The 22,290-nt window shown below is 37.6% G+C and overlaps 2 protein-coding genes across 2 annotated transcripts in view; one reads left to right on the forward strand and one right to left on the reverse strand.

Annotated features, from left to right (window-relative positions):
* LOC126791182 (probable protein phosphatase 2C 34) overlaps positions 1 to 22,290 on the reverse strand; it is a 133,997-nt gene that overhangs the window by 69,782 nt on the left and 41,925 nt on the right. The window lies entirely within an intron of this gene.
* LOC126791179 (probable polygalacturonase) lies at positions 4,306 to 7,319 on the forward strand. Its single transcript, XM_050517592.1, has 7 exons — positions 4,306 to 4,536; positions 4,621 to 4,653; positions 5,038 to 5,355; positions 5,455 to 5,575; positions 5,663 to 5,837; positions 5,917 to 5,987; positions 6,344 to 7,319. Exons 2-7 carry the CDS (start codon positions 4,642 to 4,644, stop codon positions 7,018 to 7,020), a joined length of 1,374 nt encoding a protein of 457 aa, XP_050373549.1. The 5' UTR covers positions 4,306 to 4,536; positions 4,621 to 4,641; the 3' UTR covers positions 7,021 to 7,319.

Here is a 22,290-nt window from a genome sequence, read left to right on the forward strand (position 1 = left end):
TTTATATGAATACCTTAAAAAAACAGCATGATTAAAATGGTAGAACATAGTACAAAAACTAAGGTATGGCGCGCATAGTATTCATTCCGTGGGCTAAAAGTGAGTGACAACGAAAGGAGACCGAGGTAGATCCTATACATGTCATTCTTGTAGTGGAAAAGAGACACCAAATTATGCAATTAACCAAGCAACTTTAGTGTTTAGGAAAACACGAAGACACAAAGATTGAAATTGCATGGTTTGAAACTCCAATGTCTATGTTCATCAACCCACAAATTAGATCACCAAGGCGATCCACTCATTTTCAGTCTAGACTTGGTCACGGGAAAACCAAAATCCAATCGAGTGTTTGAAGACTTGAGGAATATATAAGAAGTTGTCATATGATTTTGATAGAGCGTTTTATTAAAACGTCTATAATAAACCCTGTAAAACATCATCGTTAGTATAGAATAAGCAGGGATCGTTCTTTCCGGGGAATTGAAGGGAACTCTAAACTTTTAGTGTTAACAAATAATGGGGGGTTTGAGATTGATTATTAACTACTAAAATAAAACCTAAATTACTATTTACATGATCGACTTCTCTTTAACAAACTTAAACCAAATTTACCATTACACCACATAATTACAAGTTCGAACCTATCATGCCTTCTAATTCAACCAATTACATAATTTTTAGACACCAATACAATTAGAGCCTTAGGGGATTATCTAATCATGCAAGATTTCAATTAACATTTAGATTGACTTAGGGCCTAATCTAAATTTGCATGCAATCGAATTCAATAACACTTAGAGTAGAAATCAAACAAGATTACATTTAAGCACCAAATCTTTGTTGGAGACATGTTTCATGTGTGGCGTCACCCACCATGGTTTCACATGCAAATTTCCAGAATTTTTACCACTTTTAATCAACACAAACCGAACCTACTTAGGGCATGATTCGATTTGTGTCAATATGGTTGATGAATCTAGCACTCAAACACAATCTTAGGGATTGCATCCAACCACTAAATTCATATGCACATATCTGAAAAATTATCTAAAAATATGAGAAAGATGATTAGAACACAACAATAGAAATACAAACTCATTAATTATAAGAACATAGATTTGACATAGTCTAATAAAATATCAAATACAACTGAAATTTAAAACAAATACAAAACCAATATTTCCACATAAACAACAACTTACAATCTTCATAGACAAAGAATTGTAGATTAACACAAATAGACGAAGCCATGGAGATGAGTTGCGAGAATCACACGTTGTAGGAACCTTGGAGGTGTGTCTTCAATGGTGAAACTCGGTGGACATGATGATGGTTTTGGGGTGGACGGCTTGGCTAATTTGTGAGGGAAGTTTATGGTGGTGTTTTGGTAGAGTTTTGGCTCTTGAATGCTAATGAGAAGTGATCCTATTTGAGAGGTGAAGCCATGTATATATAGAGGAAAGATGGAGGGTTTGAAATTGCTTCTTTCTTCCTATAAACATGCCATGCTTTAATCCCTAAAACATGAAAAGTTTTATTCCCTAAAACATGCCATGCTTTAATCCATAAAACATGGAAAATTTTATTCCCTAAAACATGCCATGCTTTAATCCCTAAAACATGTCATGTTTTATTCCCTAAAACATGCCATGTTTTATGCCTTTAATGATCATCTTCTATTTAATTGTTGCATGACTTGACTCCATCTTTTTTTCTTTAATTATCTCTTCAATCCAATCTGAAAATAAGAAAATAAAATCATAAGTAAGAGATAATTAGTTTGAAAACCTAACAAGGATTCCTAGTCAAAACTAGGACTCTAAACCAGTTATGTGTTTTAACTCATGTAAGCACAAAAATGCATCCAATATCGCTCAAGACTCTTACTACGACTCAATGACTCAATAGTACAACAATAAGGGCTAAGCAAAGTACAAATTGAGGTAAAAACATGTTAAAAACGTCGCACAAAGTGCTCATATCAGATTTTAAACCCAAATGAGATTCCAATCATAAACTCAGGACATAGTCAAAATCGTCTTCGCAATTCTATGAGTACAGATTATAAAATTGATCATATCAAGTAAAAAACCACAATGGAGAGATCCACAATCTCGGTATTATAAAAATAGAGCTTCTAATCATATATCTAAAAACGGTATTTAGACTTTATTACTCAGTAGGCTTCAATTTTACTTTTATAGATACATAAAATACTATTTAGATTTCTAAAGTTTTCTTAAAATGACAATTATCTAATTTGATATATCAAATCATACTACTATCTATTAATTTTTTTCCTACTCTTTTTCAAATTTATTTATTATATACAACTAAAAAAATGCATAATAATCACACAAACTATCTTCTGGAATTAATTCGATCACTCTTCCACTCGTTTTCTAAATTTATAATAAATTGGTAAATTATATTTTTGCATTCATTATAGTAACATCAACGTATATGAAATATTTTTAACCTCTAATTAATAAGTTTTGTTCATCAATGTATATGAAATATTCTAACCTCTAATAAACGAGTTTTATTTTTTTGGCTCAAATCAAAATTTATGAGAAATTCTATATAGTTATATAGTTTATACATTAAATCGTTCACATTCAATTTGATGTTTATAAAAAAAGAAGGTAATCAATTAAATCATTTACTGCAATTTGATATCCCATTTTGGATTGTCTAGTAATAAATATAAATGGTAATTATCTATATTTTTATTTTATAATATATAAGTAAAAAATTATTTCCCTTATTTTATTTTTATTATTATATGTTTTTTTAGTAATTTCATATGCATTGATTAAATCAAAACTATATAGAAAAAAGATGGAAATTTAAGTGTTATTTTAAGAGATATGAATAGAATCTCTCTAATAAAAATCGCAAGAATAAAGCTAAGAAAAACGACATCTAAAATATCCAGCTACTGAGACGCCACTAAACACTAACGGAGTTGAAGAACTAACAACGTATATAATTCACGTATTGCAACTACAAACACATATTGGAGCAGGGAATCCCCTAAATAAAAAGAATTTTATGCCTCACAACAAGAAAACAGGAAGAAGTCTCAGCTATCAAGCATCAAATTCAGAAAATGTGATCGTGAACATGCAGTGTCATTACTCGACCGGAGTTAAATCTTACATTTATTTTCATAAAACCCAAAAAAAAAAGAGGTCAAGGAGAATATTATTTGAATTTCTAATAGCACAACACGTGTCAATGGCGTTGCTGTGTATGTTATGGCCAGTGATTGACGTCAGGCCAGACTAGCATCTTCTGCCATGATTGACTGTGGGCCCCGCCATCGCCCCCTCTCCCCTCTGTCAAACCCACATGCGGTCTCTATGCCCCATGCCATTCTTTCACTTATTTTATTCCTCTCCCTCACCCGCGGGTTCACGCACCCTTCCGTGCAACTTTCACTCTCCGGCGGCCTTGATTCCGAACTCGAAACGAGTTTGAACACACTTTATCTTAACTAGTAGTATTGTTCATCTTCTAAATCGTCATTCAAGTGCTGTTATATTGAAGAAAAAACAATACACTTACAGAAGCGTTCCGTAAATCAGAATCACGTGAATCGGCTAAATAACGGCTTCAATTTAATAATTTTGTTAATAGCTATATAATCTTTAAATCGGTGAATGCGTCAGAGAAAAAGATTATGTGTTCATATAACACGGTTCTGATAAATGCTGCTTGAGTTGATAGCAACAGCATCAGAAAGAATGGGGCATTCTCTTTCCTTTTTTTACGACGTGAAATGTATGCAAATATGACTGACATGATTACTTTAGTCTATAAACGGCCGGGGTTCGTTTTAGAAAAACAAAGATACTGCCCAACCTCAACAACAAGTGCACCTCTCCGACACAACTCGCCATGAACACCTCGTGACATTATCACCGCTCTCCTTATTTTGTCTTTGTATAAATTGTATCGAATAGCTTTTCAACAACTGTAAGCAAACAAAGACTATTACACCACCACTGCTTGAAAAAAAAAATCCTATTTTTTATTTTTTATTCAAAATTTCTCTCTTATTGTAACATGGTGTTGTCTTCTTCCGTCTTCTTCTCTCACTCATGGTGGGAGGGGGCCGTTTCAAACAAAATTTGTCGGCGAGAGACGTTATTAATCATAGTTATTAAGGGGGTAATTACAATTTAGTGGGCAATTAATTATATTTGCTTATTAAATTTCCTCCCCTTTTATTCTCTCCCTTCTTCACCCCTCCTCTGTTTTCTTCTGATTTGCATGCAGTGAGAATTTAGAGATAGCTGGCATTTCTATAGTGGCACATTTCTTTCCCCTTATGCCATTCAATTATTTTCATTCCTTCCTCTGCTACTTACTTGTTCTTCTTCCTCTCTTCTTCATATATAATCATTTATGCTTTGTGTCATTTACACAATTAATGCCAATAACCCACATACTTACAATTCCATTAAACCCTTCTTCTTCTTCTTCTTCTTCTTCTCCTCCTCCTTTTGCTCTGCTGTCAACTCTCGTTTCGCTCAGTGCTGGTCTTCTTCTTCTTCTTCTTCTCCTCCTTTTGCTCTGCTGTCAACTCTCGTTTCGCTCAGTGCTGGTGCTGCTGCTCAGAGCTTTGTTTGACTCATGAAGATGCTAGTAAGTACGTTTCTTTTTTATGGGTTTTAAGTGCTTTGTCCACTTTATGCCAGTTTTGTATACAAAGACTGGATCTTTTGTGTTCAGTTCTAGATTCAGGATGTTCTTCTTGGTGGATGTTGTGAATTGGGAATACCCTTTTGGATTTTTGCTGTTTTTGCAGTTTAGTTTTAGTTCAAGTCGTTGATAGTATATGCATTGATCAATTAGTAATCTATTGAAATTGTTAGAATCTGGTGCTGATGGCTGACTTGGTTGGTGTCAGTGTATGAAGTATTGCAACTTTGATCCTGCTCTGCTTTTAGTTTTCGCATTAGGATTTCAGTGAATTAGTGTCTGATGGAAGTCATCTGAGAACTAGAGGCTGTCTTGTTGCATTTTCAGGTGGTATTGCTCTTGTTATTGAGTTTGGGCAATGCTATCAAACTCCGTGGAGAAGACGAAGATTGGCCTTGTGATTATAAACTGCAATTAAAACCAAGGCCGCATAGTGTTTCCATTTTGGAGTTTGGTGCTGTTGGGGATGGCAAAACATTGAACACTCTTGCTTTTCAGAATGCCATATTCTATCTCAAGTCTTTTGCTGACAAGGGCGGTGCACAGCTATATGTGCCGCCTGGAAGATGGCTTACCGGAAGTTTCAACCTTACGAGCCATCTCACATTGTTTTTGGAAAAGGGTGCTGTCATTCTTGGATCTCAGGTAATGTTTTGCTCTTCAATGAGACTGTTAAATACTTCTGATAATGTAATATCTGCAATGTTTTCTTTTCTTTTTGTAAGTGTTTGTTTTCTTGCTTAGGATCAATCTCATTGGGATATTCTTGAACCCTTGCCCTCGTATGGTCGAGGGATTGAACTACCGGGAGGGAGATATCGTAGCTTGATAAATGGATATATGTTACAAGATGTGGTCATAACAGGTATGCAGAATCTCTGAATTTTCCTTTCTTTTTTGACGTGTACTCCTATAGGTATTCTAATTTATTTTCCTCTGTTTACTGCACTAGGTGATAATGGAACCATCAATGGTCAAGGATCAGTGTGGTGGGATTGGTTTAATTCCCATACTTTAAATCATAGCCGTCCTCATCTTGTAGAGATAGTTTCATCAAAAGATGTTGTAGTTTCAAACCTCACATTTGTCAATTCTCCTGCATACAACATTCATCCAGTCTATTGCAGGTTTGTTACCTAATGGATTACAGTTTTGTCATTCATCAGCTGAGGAGGTATTTATATTCTATACATGAATTTTATGCAGTAATGTACACATTCACAACATCTCAGTCTCTGCTCCCCTGGAGTCACCTTATACAGTTGGTATAGTCCCAGGTATGTCATCTATTAACTCCTTGCTTTAGAATTTTTGCTGAAACTATTGTTCTTATGGGTTTTGAGAATCCAAAAGTTTGCTTGAAAGCAAAACCAGGTTTTGAGTATGGGTGCATTTTTTACTTGTCATGGTGTCACGTACAAACAAAAGTAGGAAGTGTTGGCTAAACTTTCAGCATCCTTCCCCCAGTCTCTTCTGTTTTCTCCTGAGCGAAAGAGCGCCTGTATTATTTCTGTTTTAAGCACAAACTGTTGTTATGCGTACACTGCTCTTAGTGTTTAACTTTGTCATGTCTAAAAATGACGTGAGAAGAATATCTTTTCTCATATCCACACCTCTTTCTCTGTATTTTCAGATTCTTCTGATAATGTGTGCATACAAGATTGCAGTATTGGCATGGGGTATGATGCCATTGTCCTCAAGAGTGGTTGGGACGAATACGGCATTGCCTATGGAAGACCAACCACAAATGTGCACATCAGAAGGGTCCAGCTACAGTCGTCTTCTGGTTCTTCTCTTGCCTTTGGTAGTGAGATGTCGGGTGGCATTTCTAATGTGCTTGCGGAGCAGGTCCACATATACGACTCGCTTTGTGGCATTCAGCTTAGAACAACAAAGGGTAGAGGGGGTTATATCAGAAATATCATCATTTCAGATGTCAAAATGGAGAACATCAGTGTGGCATTTGGCGCATCTGGTCAGTTTGGATCCCATCCAGATGAAAACTTTGATCCTAATGCTCTTCCAGTATTGGATCACATCAGCTTAGAGCATGTGATTGGTACCAACATCACTATTGTTGGAAAATTCACTGGGATCAAGGAATCCCCCTTCACGTCCTTTTGTCTGTCCAACATCTCCTTGTCAATCAATTCCGGTTCTTCCACCAAATCTTGGGTATGTTCAAATGTTTCTGGCTCTTCCGAGTCTGTCTTCCCTGAACCCTGTTCTGCCCTTAAGTCCTCCCATTCAAATTCTTCCTCAGCCTGCTTTTCTATACAAACCTTGAATGGAAAAGCCACGGCATTATGATACCATTCATCCATACCCCAGATTTTTTCAATCACAGTCCATAATGAGGGAAAGAACCAAATTTTTTACCACCATTTACAGTAATTTAGATCACATTCTTTCCAATAAGACAGTACGTACATGTTCAGATTATTTGTTTCTTCATCAACCTGTGTAGATTTGCACTCTTGCATGTTACATTCTGCAGATTATATGTACAGCTTCTTCATTTCTTCATTCATGTGTAAGCAAATTTTGGGTAGTGATGGTGTAAGAAGACTGGGATATATTGTGAGTACTGGTGCTTAAATTTAAATGCTTTTTTTTCCTTCCGAGTCTTGTGCAGTGTAGTTTCTCTACTTTGATGTGGAATTCACAAATGGAAATTGGTAAAGGTGAGCCAAAGTGACTTGTCTGGTGGTACATACTCGAGCTTTATGTGCTACATCATTGGTTGTTGTTGTTGTTGGGATGCCTTTCCAATCGAAATTGGGACCTAAGCCAGAATGGACCAGCTTGTTATGTCATGATTGAGTCTTCAAATTCAAGCCATCTGAAAGTTGAACATGTACGTAATTAGTTTACCGTCTTATATTGCAGCTAAGATTAACAATGTGTAAAGGGAAACTAAAAATACAGGAGAGGGGGGGGGGGGGGGGGGGGGGTGATACTTTAAAGTCAACAAGGGATCTTTGTCAAGAGATCTTCGTTCGGCGGCTCTGGGTTCGGTGCTGCTGTTGGGCCTCTTGGATCTGGGCTGGGGCTGAGGCATGTGGGCCTGGGCCATTGGTTAGATCTGAAAGGGTGGAAGATGTTGTTGGGCTGGGTCCCAATTTTGTTGATACTAGCCGTGTTAAGGGCAATGACATGTAAATGTTTGTTTATGTCTATTCTATGTTGTTTAGCTGTAAATTAGGCTTTATTGCTTAGTTTCATGCTAGATTAGTTGTAAACAAGACATGTTTGAATAAATTGATCTTCATGTTGAATGAGTAGACATATGTTATATACTGTCGTGAGTGTCTTTTACAAAATCTTATTTATATGTAGATGGTAGTGGAATGGTATATAAATGATTATTCTGGCATTGATTTCATTTTTATAAAAACCCAGTGATTTCCTTAAAAACAAAATACAGTGAGTCAACGACCATCTAAAAAGCTCCCAGTTAGTATTGGATAATGAAGCCCACAATTTGAAACACAGCCCACATCGACACCAAGCTCATAATACAACACCCTAAGGGCACGTTTGTTTTCCCAGAACTGTCTAATTCCGGACTAAGTCTCTACTTACTCCTGGACTGTGCTGTCTTGGGTTATGATACATTAATTCCAAAATCCATGTTTGGTGCAGTCTCGGACTAACCTCAAAACTAGCAAAATCACCCTCCTCTCCCTCAACCATGACCAACTTCTATGCCGCAAACGACGGGCCGTCGCAAATGGACGACCCACCCACCACCAAAATCACCTGCATCTTCGTTGGAATCGAAGTCCAAAATCACATGTGTTGAAAAACAAGAAAACACTAGAACAAACCAGTCTTTCTCACAAATTGTTAATCAATACTAGAGTGGTTGAAGTGGTCGACTAGTTTGAGCTTTAGTTAACCAAATGGCAGGAGCTTCTTCACGAACACAGTATATAAGGATCGACCAAATCGAAGACCGGTGATGAACTCAACCCAATAAACCTTCTAATACTGCAACAAGCTCTACACAAAGCTCTCTAGAAGAACAGAATTGTCGGAACAACCTCCAATCTTGGAGAACGACGAAGAACAACGAGGAACATGAAGAACCCATAAAATGCAATAATGAATCAGTCCATAAAACTCAACCAAATTGAAAACTAATTACATGGACTTGTAGAACTTGAGGAGGAGATCGATATTTGTATCGGAAGCTGTTGAATTTGTAGCCTAAAATGCAGAACTCGTTTAGAGGCCCGATACTCGTCACTGTGATTCCTCATTCTACAATTGTCGATCAGAGAACCCGAAGCTTGGGACTGTGTGTTGTCGGCGCCGAGGTGGTTCGAATGGAGGAGCGAGGTCGTTGTGTTCGTGGGTCGGCGAAGCTGCAGTCGGCTCGGTGACGAAAGTCAAAGTCTCGAAAAGAAGCGAGAGGAGGAGAGGGCTTCTGCAGTCCCCCCAAAATCAGCGCCTCTCTATAGTCCCTGAAATTAGAGAAGCGGGGACTAGCTAGTCTCATTTAACCTAATCTCGTGTTTTCCCAAACATGAGTTTCAAACTAATTTTTTGGACTATGGAGTCCAATCCCAACTAATCTCCCGTAACAAACGTGCCCTAATTCCCTAAAGAGTTAATTTTGCCATAGGTACCCAAACTATTGTGGCAAGGTCAATGTAGTATCCTAACTCTGAGTTGTACCAATGTAGTACCCAAACTTGTAATTCGCTATCAACGAAGGGTCTGAGCCCAATTTCCGTTACGGCTTCGTAATCTCGGTCACGTGTCCCACACGTGACTACACAAAATTTTTTAACATCGGTACCCAAATTCTTGTGGCAAGATCAATGTAGTACCCCAACTTTGAGTTGTACCAATGTAGTACCCAAACTCGTCTTTCTCTATCTACGAGGGGTTTGAAGCCAATTTCTATCACAACTCCATCTTCTAGGTCACGTGTCATAACTTCTTGTCTTTTGTCATTTTCTTCTCATTCTCCTTCACTCTCACTCATTCCACACTGTATTTTTGAGCTCAGATTTTGAGGCAAAGCAACACTACGGGTTGTGTTTCTTCCAAACTATTCAATCAGGATGACGACTTCTCCCAACTCTGCCTTGAGCCACAACATCGTCTCCTTCACATCCTCCACCTACAACCTTCTCTCCCTCCACCTACGAAATTTGAGGCATGTAAAGCGGTGTGGTCGGCGGTCGAGAATCTCAAAGTGAAGGCCTGCGATCGTGACGTGTCGATGGATCGGGGATTCCAAGGAGAGGTGGAGGAGCTCGAAGATGGTGTTGGTGGTGAAAGAGGAGGCGGTGGGGATGAGAGGAGGTGGAGCTCCTCGATGCCACACTGTGGTGGTGAGGTGTCCGGAGCATAATTAGAATGGGTTGGTGTTTTGCCCAATTTGTAAGTTGTTTCTTAATTCTAGATATTTATTATAAGAGTTTCTTATTTAGGGCCTTAGAACCCATATAAATCTATTTAGGTAAATATCTTTTTTATTTTGATCCATAATACGAAACCGTGACGTAAATTGGCCTCAGACCCCTCATTGATAGCGAAAAACGAGTTTGGGTATTATATTGGTACAACTCAGAGTTTGGGTACTACATTGACCTTGCCACAAGAGTTTGGGTACCGTTGTTGATTTTTTTTTGTGGTCACATGTAGGACACATGACCAAGATAACGGAGCCGTGACGAAAATTGGGCTCAGACCTTTCGTTGATAGCGAATTACAGGTTTGGGTACTACATTGGTACAACTCAGAGTTTGAGTACTACATTGACATTGCCACAATAGTTTGGATACCAATGGTGAACTTTTTTCTTACCTAAACCAGAACCGGACCCATTTGGCGCCTTTCACTTTTAAGTTGAGCCATTGTACCCTTTATCACTGTTTATCCTTCTTATAGGGTTTTAGACTTTTAGCTCTCCAACTCCTTCCTCACCTTATTCTTCTTCTCTGCTCTCAGCAAAGCCAGCTCACGTAATAGCTTCGTCAGATTCCTGTCGGCGTTTAATCCGCCTCTGGACCTGTTCGCCATAATGTACTTCCGGCAACGACAAAATCAAGATAGTTTATTACTTTATATGGGTCACTTAATCACTTGATGTTTTTTATTTTATATGGTGAAAGATTTGACTTACATTCCTTTCTACCCTTATCGATCTAGCTTATGTAAACGGAGAATGTGTAATTGCTTCTCGTCATGTGGCTCATGTAAACGGAGAATGTGTAATTGCTTCTCGTCATGTGGCATATGTAAACGGAGGACATACTGATTAATACCATCTTAGTTTTTCAATTCAATAATCAATATGCGGTCCTTTTTTTCTTTCTTTTTTTCAATTTTTTACCTGTTTCCGTTTTACCTGCTATCCGTTTTACAAGCTTATAACGACCAATTTCGAAGATATAAAACGGTTCAACTACACTGCCAGTTTATACCTGACTTCCTCTAGCTAGATGATGGGGTAGAGGCGGTGACAGAACTCGCGCTATTACTTCACATGAACAAAGGTGCTGGCAAGACTAGTACGTTATGCCGGCAGAAACTCCACATTGATAAAACAACATCATTTTGTTTTTCTTTAACACATTTTCTTTTGCATATATTAGTATATATCTTACTGTTACTTTTCTGTGTAGAAAGGCAATATCTATCGCCAAGCCAGTAATTGAGGAAAAAGCGATACTAGAAAATCTTGGAGCCGAATATCAGGGGAATAGCAGGGGCGGGCCTAGTGCATGGTATGGCGGACTCAAGTCCACCCACATTTTGGGCAAAAAAAATAATTTATATATATATATATATTAGAATAGGGCTTCTACGTTAGTAATGTTACTAATGAACTTATGTTATCCACAAAAAGAGCCCTCATTTTTTCTAGTTGATCACAATAGTGCCTACAACAATGACAGACTAACGAACTTATCACTATTTCTCTCTGTTTCAATCTCGTTCTCTTTCTTATTTGTAGTTCGTCTTATTGACTTTTTTTTTCAATTTTGAGGCCCAATTTAAATGTAATTAATTAAATTTTTAATTTTAAACATTGGAGTTAAGGACTTAAGATAAGATAATATCTACATTACCTTATTCATTAGTTTATTTATGTGTATATAGCAGCGCGTGTAATATGATATAGTAGAAGATTAAATATTTATCGAACCGTTTAATTAACTCTTGTATTTTTTTTTGCATATGAGGGATTAACTCTTACATCCTACCCTGATTAGGTCTATCTTTCTTTGTTTCAATTAATAAAGTTATTTTGCACCGCCGCGAATTTTTTCGTTACAAAATTCAAGTCCACCCATTGTTGGATTACTAGGTCCGCCACTGGGGAATAGAGAGTATGGGAATAGCAGATTTGGCCATTTGGGTTGACTTATAACATCTTTAGCAATACTAGCCATATTTCAGTTAAATTTTAACAAAAATAGTTTAAAAGTCATTTTAGTTAGCCAAGTTAGAAATATGTCTACATCATTTCTCTATATTTTAGGTTTATTTGAATTCAAAAATATTTATTACATGACTAAAATGTATTTTAAATATATTTATAAATTACAAATAATTTCATATAAGAAATGTTTTAAATTCAAATGTTTAACTTTGAGCTATCTCGCTCGACAAATTTATAATAGAGAGTATGGTGCAACCATTATTTTTCGTAAAAAACTAAACATGTTCTCTAAAATATCTAAATAGTTATAAATTATAATAGTCTGTTAAATATGCTCTTTAACACCTTCCTTCTCATGCATATTGCAGATCGATCATCATGTCATACTTAGTTTTACGGCACCAATACGTCTTGATCATCAGTCGCCTGGAGACCGAGCTTAGAGTGTACACATTTGGTACCCATACTATTGTCAATCACTCAAATATCAATGTTCTTCATCTTCAATCTTTCTTTCGCAGACAAGCCACATTCCCCATCTCACAGTGACCATGCGAGTATCAAAATGACTTTTTTGTTGTTCATAAAATTATAGATAAGCTCGATTTAGGAGCCTCTCTTTTAAACTAAACCCACACTCTATTTTACTTTAGGAAACTTATATTCATATCTCCAAAAACGGTATTCAGACCTCTTTAATTAGTGGACCTCCATTTTACTTTTACAAATACCTCAAATGCTATTTAGATCTCTATAGCATTTTAGGAAAACTATTTACCAATTTTATTATGAATTTAGAAAACGTGTAGAACAATAGAGAGTGATAAGACTACTATCTATTAATTTCTTTTCTACTCTATTTCAAATCGAAAAATGCATGATAATCACAAAAACTATATTTTCAAATTATTTCAATTTTCTACATGTTTTCCAAATTCATAATTAAATTGCTAAACTATATTTTTCACTAATTGATATATATATATATATATATATGCAACTCACCAAGAAGTAACATTAACGTATATGAAATATTCTAACCTCTAATGAATGAGTTTTGTTCTTTGATTCAAATCGAAGTTTATCAGAAATTTTAGATAGTTATATAATTTATACATTAATTTATGTACATTCAATTTGATATTAATCATCTACATTAAATTTTTGACTAATAATGTTTATAAAAAAAAGTAATCAATTATATCATTTTATGCAATTTGATATCCCATTTTGGGATTTTCTAGCCATAAATATAAGAGATAATTATCCCTATTTGTATTTTAGAATAGATAAGTTAAGAATTATTTTTCTTTTTGTATTTTTATTGTTATATTTTTTTGGTAATTTCATATGCATTGACTAAGTTAAAATTATCTAGGAAAAAGAGTGAGATCTAAGTGTCATTTTGAGAGATATGAATAAAAACTCAATTTACTTTAGATTTACACCTATTTAATATATATAATTAGCTTTTTTGATTATCTTATTTATTCATTTTATTTTGTTTGCCCTTTTTGCCCTTTGGATTGTAGAAACTAAATTTAGTAATTTTTTCCACTTTCAACATAAATTTGAATTTCAAATTCTAAACTAAAATTTGGCTAGATTTAAAATGCATCATAATCAATTCGATTCTTACTTTCTTAATTTTGTACATTGAGTAAGTTAGAGTGTGTATACATGCTCTTTATAGAAGCATTACATTCGTATAGTTTTTTTTATTCCTTATTGTGTATGTATTTTTTTACAGATAAAATTTTAGTTTTATATAGTGCAAAGTCTCATTTTCATTTGAATCATGTGAACGAACTTTCTACATACTTCAAAGAAAGGGAAGCACACAAGCATAAATAGTTTTTCTTGTGTGTGCCTCAGCGGACTGATTGATAAAGAAGTACAATGAAGAAAGAGAAAGGGTTGGAGAAGGAAAAAAATAAGAGAAAAAAACTTACTTTTGCGCATTGGATTGCATTTTTACTCTTCAACTCATATTTAATGTCTCTCTAGTCTCTACATACACGAATGATAACTATTTGTAAGGTACATGACTACATGGTGATCATATTCTTTGATAACTTTTGTCTTATTTTTAGGTATATTATTTTGATTGAGATAATTTTTTACTCATAACTATTTATATTTCTAATTTACATATTAAATAGAACTTGAGTAATATGACATTCAAACTAAAATATTGGTATAATATAGAGAGACACCTAACCAAAATGTATAATTGAAATTGGAGTCTAATATAAGAAAAAAATTTAGGTGCTCCCGGAGAACCAAGTGGCAATGACCAGTGGTCATCCTCACTTATTATATTTGACACATGGATTTACTACACCAAAATTGTAATTATATATATATATTATTATTTATGAAATGATCTTCATGGGTATTGATAATTTTGAACTAGAATTTCGGGTTTAGAGTTTAGAGTTTAGGGTATAAGATTTTAGATTTAGGTTTAGGGTATATGACTTTAGAGTTTAGGGTATTAGAGTGTATGATGTATGGTTTTAGAAAGAAATCCAAAATAGTATTTGATAAAATAACTTAAATATGTTTCAGGATGAAATAATTGTGTATTATTGAATGATATGGGGGCCTATATATAGGCATTACAAAACCACAATCCCATAGGATTCGGAGTCCTAATCTATTACGGAGATGCTAATCTATCTCCTAACATGAAACTTATTAAGCTAAGACACACACAAGGGTAGAATAGTAATTCTCCCGGAACACTCCCCCTTGTGTCGCATGCCTAGGTTGCATGGTGCACACATCGTTGCGTCGGTAAAAACCTTGTCAAGCAAAATAAAAACCTCTTGGGTAAAAACAAAAGCTTGATCGAAGGGAAAAAGAGCACAACGCACCGTCTACATTTGATAGCATCATGTGAGCTAGACTCCCCCTGAAGTCTACGAAACAACTCCTCCTGATTAGTGCCATAATCATGGAGTACAAAGAGCAATGTACACAACGTTCATTACATGCTTCTCAAACGTAGTCTTGGGCTAATGATTAACCATTAATCTAGCCACACATCCTTAGATCATCCATGCTATACTTATCCAAACTTAGATCTTAGGAAACAAGATTGCATAACAACTCAAAACAAGAGTTTGCAATGAAAATCAGATTCTCGGATAGAATGACCTTCACTGACTTAAATGGCCATAACTTCTTCGTCAAAATAGGTATCAGCGAACCGTAAAATGTTCTGAAAAGTAGACACCCATGGATTTCCAGTGACATAAGGTTCACAACCTTATCCGAACGGAGCAGTTCACAATGCTCTGTCGAAGTTGTCTGACTTGCAAATTTCCGGACAGAACTGTCCTACTTTGCTAAAACGGCCATAACTCACTTAATATGATAGCTATGAACGAAAGATTGGTGTCCCTGGAAAGTAGACACATAGACCTTTCCAACGGTACCAATTTCACCATATTTCATCGAGCGAGCTGTCCTGTAGGTCTCGTTGAAGTTGACCTATGAAACTGGACAGATTCTGATTTGTCACATTTAATGTGTCTTTTGCAAAAAGAAAGGGGGAATGGACCAATGAAGGACTGATTTTGGTCCAAGATGGAACCGTACGCATCATCTACGCTACCAGTGTCGACTGCTACACCAAGGCGTACGTTGATGTTGCTGGAGCTGCTGGCGGCGTTGGTGTGGATAGGATTTGTGTTGGTTCATTAAGTGTAGAACTAAACCTATGTCAAAGAAGCAATGCAAGTCGAATGACAATGCATAGGCGCATAGTTAATCACGTCATAATGAAAGCAATAGTTTCCCAACAACACTAACATGTATGAATGTATAGCTCATTGAATCTCTTCATCATCTATACTTAGACGGAATAGAGAATCAAGAATTAGCTTCATATGAACACATATGGGTATGATTTCTTGCAACCGATTGTACTACCTTCTCTCGAACGTCGCAATCTGATTACATAAGCTCTCCATGGTCTGAAGGGATTTAAAGTCCCTCGAGCACTCTCATATCTGCGTCAAGATCCCTTTACAGATATTCTATGACCACTATCATATGCTGCAAATTAGTTTTCATGGACACTACTACTGATCAAGTAGTGGAAAGCAATTATGTCCATAATAGAGAATATAACTCATCGTACTCAATACTAGGATAATGAAACAATCTTTGCGCCATAAGTTCTGCGTATATCGCATGACTTCATCTTTCTCATTACACTTACGAACAACGATCAACATAACAAGTCTAGTTCAGCCTGTATTGATTCTTTCCACTTCGGTCAAGTTGCTCATCGTTGATGCTTTACAAGGGAATAAGAGCATAAGCGAATACATCATCAATCATGGGAGATCAATACATTAAACACACGCGCGCGCTGTATACGATCAATTCGTGAGAGTTCTATTCTTCTCTAACATCAACAAAATGAGTGTGTAGCGTCCCACATAAACTTAGTTGATACACATGTTTAGAGGATATCTCTTGATGATGGGCGAAATACTTGTGCCTATGCACTTCGCTTCTTTCTAGAGAATAATGGTCTCCCCCTCATCTAGGCAGGAGCCAAGACCGAAGCTATGACCCTTACTAGTTCATCTTTGCGTTTGCCGCCCTTGTTTTGTGGTGCAATGCCACGGGCGCCGACAACACCACAACGTACGATGGTGCCATCGCCGGCTTCCTTCCCACTGTCAGAGATGGTGCCAACGGTGCTATGACCAGGTCATATGAAATTCTCTCATATTCTGAGAGTTCCAACCTTACCGGCACATCACAGCATTTATGTGTGATCTCGTCACTTTCGCAATATCGGTAAAGTCATTGAGCATCGAATTTTTGACTTTCTGGAGGTCGATAATGCGTTGCACATTTGCTCACTTTGAGTAGTGCGGGATCTTAATGAGACATAGTGCCACACCACGTCAATTCCTGGCGTTAAAACCAGAATGGGAGCATTCCATATCTCCCCCTAACGACGGGAAGTATGTCTCATCAAAGTGACCGTCTGCTAATATCGCAGGATAGAGATCAACGGTTGTAGATTGGAAATAGCGGACAAGTGTTGGTGATTCATAAATCATAACCAACCAGAATACTTAATCGTTTTAAGTAGACCCATTGAGATAACTACAATAGAGGCACATAAACAACTTTAACCAAATAGGCGTTTAAGGAAAAGAACGTTGGAGGTGAACTCTCCAACGGTATCCAATCAAATAGATTTGAGAGGATGGGAAGGGTGGTGAGCCCTTAGTATGATGATCATAGCTAAAAACTTTAGCGAATGCAGCGTTTCTTGTGGAAAGCAAAGCGACGTGTGACCAACGCGTCAATGCTCTTAACCTATACCATAAAAATACCGAAAAAATGTCCGTATTCGGTTGGATAGGGTCCACTAATGTCACCTTAAATACTTTGTAAGAATGGAATGTTCTCGGTTGGAGCCTTAGCAAATAAGGACTTCCTTGAAATCTAGCAAAAGAACAAGCTTTGCAAAATGAGCAATGAGCATCAAAGATTACTATGGAGGCATTAGAAAACACGGGAGGCATCACAACCTCTTGTGAAGGAGGGGATGCCGCCACCGACGGCCTTAATGCCATGGAGCCGCCGAAATAGGCAGGCTCGGCCTCACCGTGTGGAGCATGGGTGAGGTGGTCCTCCAATCACTTCGTGAACATGAAAAATAGATGATAATGTGAATTTCAAAGAACTCGAATCATCATATCTTGTTCAAAATGACCAAAAAACGATCATGTCAAAACCGAGAAGACAGTAAAACCGAACCCATGATTCAAAGAATCTTGAGTTACATAAAGCTACTGCTGCAGGCAAGCAAAACGATGTCTGTAGGCTAACAAAGCTACTGTCGAAGCTTGAAAAAGATACTGTCAATGAAATCTGACAGATTTATTCCTCTCCATTCTTAACACAAATATCAAGATGAAAATCCATCATTGGCATGTATGGCCTTTAAAACTTAGCAAGGCACGAAGATATAGAACACAATCTCCGCACGAGATCCGTAAAACAACTACATGCGCCGTAGGACAGTGTGGGTGGTTACGCAATTAGCAAGACACTCGATTTCACGGCGGGACATTCTCAAAATGGAGATTAAGAGAGTCAACGACGCGGTGAACTTCTCTACACAATACGCCGTAGGATATTGTAAGAGAGGGGATTGAAACAAATGGCAATCCCATCGAATGTATCACATGGCAATAGAACTACATTCTTCAACTCAAGAGTTGGAAAAACATGGTATTGGAGCAGTTGAATACCAAACAATTTGGGTGGTAAAAACCATCCAATTGGTGCGGGTGGTCACCAATAATAATAAAATCATTTGAGCTATGAAACGACTTGGAGAAAACCGGAAAATTAACCGAAAAACCATGTCAAATTAACTCAAAACCGGGTGAATTTTAGACTAGGAAAACATGGCAGCAAGAACTGCTGAGATATGCCGGAAAAATGACGGGAAACGACGAAAAAAAAAAACGTCGGAAAAACTCGTCGGAAGCCGGCGGCACCAATTGCCGGAAATCCGGCCGGCAGTGGCCTGACCTGGCCGGTATGGAGGCCATAACTTCAGGTCCGACAGGGAACGCCGTCCGGAACCGGATGGCGGTGCCGGAAACGCTGGAATATGGCCGGAAGGCGGCTAATACGCCGGTAAAACGTCAAAAAACGTTCCGGAAACGCCGGAACAGTAACCGGGAAAAACGACGTCAATTTTGACGCTCCGAGGTCCATTTTCCAAATTTCAAAGTCCAAAATCACAATGTAGTGCTATTGGGGTCCCATGTAACCCAAAAGCGGCCAATTTAAAAACCACGTGAGTTGCAAACGTTGACCATGCATGCTAAGCCAAGGCAAATAAAATTCTCACGAGTCCAAGAAAGACGAGAAATTTTATAGAATATGCCAATATTTAATACAACACAACCAAACTTCCAATTCCAATAGACGACTTAAGCTAAAGTCGAACAAGAAACATGACAATGCCAACGTCATACTTGAAAAATAGTAAGCAGAAAACATAGTCAAAATAGATTGACTAATCAAAAGTCTGTAGCAACAAAATCTTGCATATCGGATCGGGCGGAGCCTTAGCCTGAGGCTCAAAAATGTTTGCTTACTTGAGAATGGAAGAATGTTACTTTTCCATCTCCAAAATTCCCTCGAGAAATAGATATAGGTGCCAATAAATGACATGTGTTTCTCGGATGTGGAGCATGTTTCAAGGTCAACTCTGGTAATACGTCGTCATAGACGTTCATTAAATCACTTTTAAGTGTGTCCCATAGAATTCGTTATTTTTGGGATCTTTTTGTCAGAAAATAGTGCTGCATCAGAGTAATGAATCAACTCAAATAAATGAGTACGTAGACCTTGAGATTATCGTTTATAGACATGCGTTTAAGAAACTCAAACATTCAAATAACAGTTGCAATGACGACGCATCCATAAGAAACGAGGGTTGTATAGGTTTCGAATAATCGAAACTATTCAAGTATTTAACCGGAATTAGAAGAGTTGTGATGTATATGGTCACAAAATAATCGATGCATATCGGCGATTCTCATGATCGCACCCAAAACAGCGGTGCACTCAGGCGACCACACGAAATCGATATCTTCCTTTTTAAATAATAACGTGACTCCCCCAGGACCGTCACACGAAAAACGTCGACCAAGAGGGGAATCATATCCCTCATTGGTCTCATCGGCGTTATAAGAAAGGCCGGAAAAGAAGACATGAAAAAAGGCTAATAGCGCCCGATAATTTATATATATATATCTTCAAAAGTAGCAACTTTAAGAAAAACATACTTGTTGGTCTGCCAAATAGACCGCATATAAGTAAATTGCTCTGCAAATCGATCGTCATGCATGAAATTGCTTGTTGAATTCCTTTTCGATCTTCGTCCGATGACATAAAAATCTTGGGAGGATACGATCAAAATCATATGTAGATGACAAAAGTATCGTCCATCTCGGCATGAATGTCATCACCATAGTACGACGAGTGATCATTTTTCCTATGCAAGCACGTGAAACATAGTTAGAAAACAAAAACGTGCAAATAAACGATTTAATAAGCAATAGGAAAATAAAAAGGAAAAAAGAGAAATAGTTTAAAGGCCCAAAAGGGTAGAGAAGACGGGAGTAGCTTCTCTTGAGCGAAGAGTTTGCTTGTGCAGTTCGCGTTCATTGCGTATATATGCGGGAGGAGCAATTTTGAATCCTCTGATGCGGGGTTTTTCGGGGCAAAAAGATGTTTTTGCGGAGCGAATGCGGAGAATACCCTGCGGGGCTGCGCAGGCTGCGTGCAGGGGCAGCAGGGGGGGGGGTCGCAGGGGCTACAGGGCAGTAGGGGCCGCAGGGCAGAATCTGCGTGCGGGGCTGCATGCGGCTGCGATGCGGGGGCAGCAGGGCTGCGTGCGGGGCTGTGTGCGTGCGTGCAGGGCTGCGTTGCGGGGGCTGCAGGGCAGGGCAGCGTGCGGGGCTGCGGGGGTAGCATGCAGGGGCTGCGCGCGGGGCTGCAGGGGCAGCATGCAGGGGCTGCGCGCGGGGTTACGGGGGCAGCATGCAGGGGCTGCGCGCGGGGTTACGGGGGCAGCATGCAGGGGCTGCGCGCGGGGCTGTAGAGGTAGCAGCGGGGGGGGGGGGGGGCTGCAGCGACGGCGAGCAGGGGCTGCGCCGACGAGGAACGTCGACGGGAAGATGTCGGAGGCCGGAGACGACGGTGGCCGACGGTGGAGAAGAGAAAAAATTTCTAGGGCTCTAAAAGTTCAGGGTTTTAGAGCAACGTGCTGATAACGTGTTTCAGGATGAAATAATTGTGTATTATTGAATGATATGGGGGCCTATATATAGGCATTACAAAACCACAATCCCATAGGATTCGGAGTCCTAATCTATTACGGAGATGCTAATCTATTACGGAGATGCTAATCTATCTCCTAACATGAAACTTATTAAGCTAAGACACACACAAGGGTAGAATAATAATTCTCCCGGAACAAAATATGATTTTTTTAAAATTAATTCCTAAGTGTCAAATGATGATTAGAAGGGAGTACCACTTGACATTCCCATGTGGTTCTCCGGCAATGCCACGTGGTATGATGAACACACAGAATAATTACTTCATTATGTATATAGAATTACATTTTGACCTAATTTTTCCATAAATTTATTGAAAAACTGCATGATTTTCTCAATAATTATAAAATTAATCGATTGAAACAGCAAAATATTTAGTATTAAAGAAAATCTCATAATGAGGTATTTAATATTTAGAGTAAATTGAGCTCATTTATTATATTGATGTTATATTTAAATAGTGACAATATGTATAAATTGTGACAAAATAGAACATAATATGTAGTAAATTAATTTATTTTAAGTGTCTATTTTATCGAAATACAACGGTGAGTTTAATTTCAAATGGGTATAGAATTTTAGGTGTAAAATGAATTACCTTTTTTGTTTTGTCAGGAGACTGAGAAAGTAAGCATGTCTTCAACACCATTCTATCACCAATTAAGCTGCCAAAAACAACACTTGTACCAACCAACTATTAAAATTTGTGCGTATGTTGATCCATATCTTGATAGAATCGTCGTCATCTTCATCACTTGTATCTCCTTTAATTTAGAACATAAACTGAACTGAGAGGAATCCAAAATACTACTAAATGACAAGGAAAAATATGTGACATTCTGAATATGAAAATGCTATCATTTAAATAAATTGCCCGAATGGCAACCAGAAGTCCACAAACACAACCTAGAAAATGGTGGACCTTGAACACTTGGAGTAACTGCTACGTCACCCCTACTGTGCAAGCTAGCTACTTGATTTTTTTTTTTGGTAATGAAACTAGCTACTTGAATTGATCGACAAACTTTTGATATTTGATAACTTCTATCAAATTCATTTGATATCGAGCTAAACAATTACTTCATTTCATTTATATTGAGCAGAGCACTTGAAGAAAAGATCTTAAGAACAGAGATCGTTACCACGTTATTGCACATATATATATATATATATATCTTGGCCGGCAAGTTCGGTGATTTCGGATTCAATTCTTTTTCCTGATCTTCCTCCAAAGCCACTGCATGTGTCGTTTTAGCTAGGAACCATCACCGG

Source organism: Argentina anserina, chromosome 4 (assembly GCF_933775445.1).
Source record: "Argentina anserina chromosome 4, drPotAnse1.1, whole genome shotgun sequence".
In the NCBI taxonomy this organism is placed as follows: domain Eukaryota; kingdom Viridiplantae; phylum Streptophyta; class Magnoliopsida; order Rosales; family Rosaceae; genus Argentina; species Argentina anserina.

What these genes read in the sequence shown, in the direction of transcription:
- LOC126791179 (XM_050517592.1), top strand. An exon ending in CTGTCATTCTTGGATCTCAG is followed by an intron (nt 5,356 to 5,454) that starts GTAATGTTTTGC and finishes TTTCTTGCTTAG; the next exon opens with GATCAATCTCATTGGGATAT. An exon ending in ATTCATCCAGTCTATTGCAG is followed by an intron (nt 5,838 to 5,916) that starts GTTTGTTACCTA and finishes AATTTTATGCAG; the next exon opens with TAATGTACACATTCACAACA.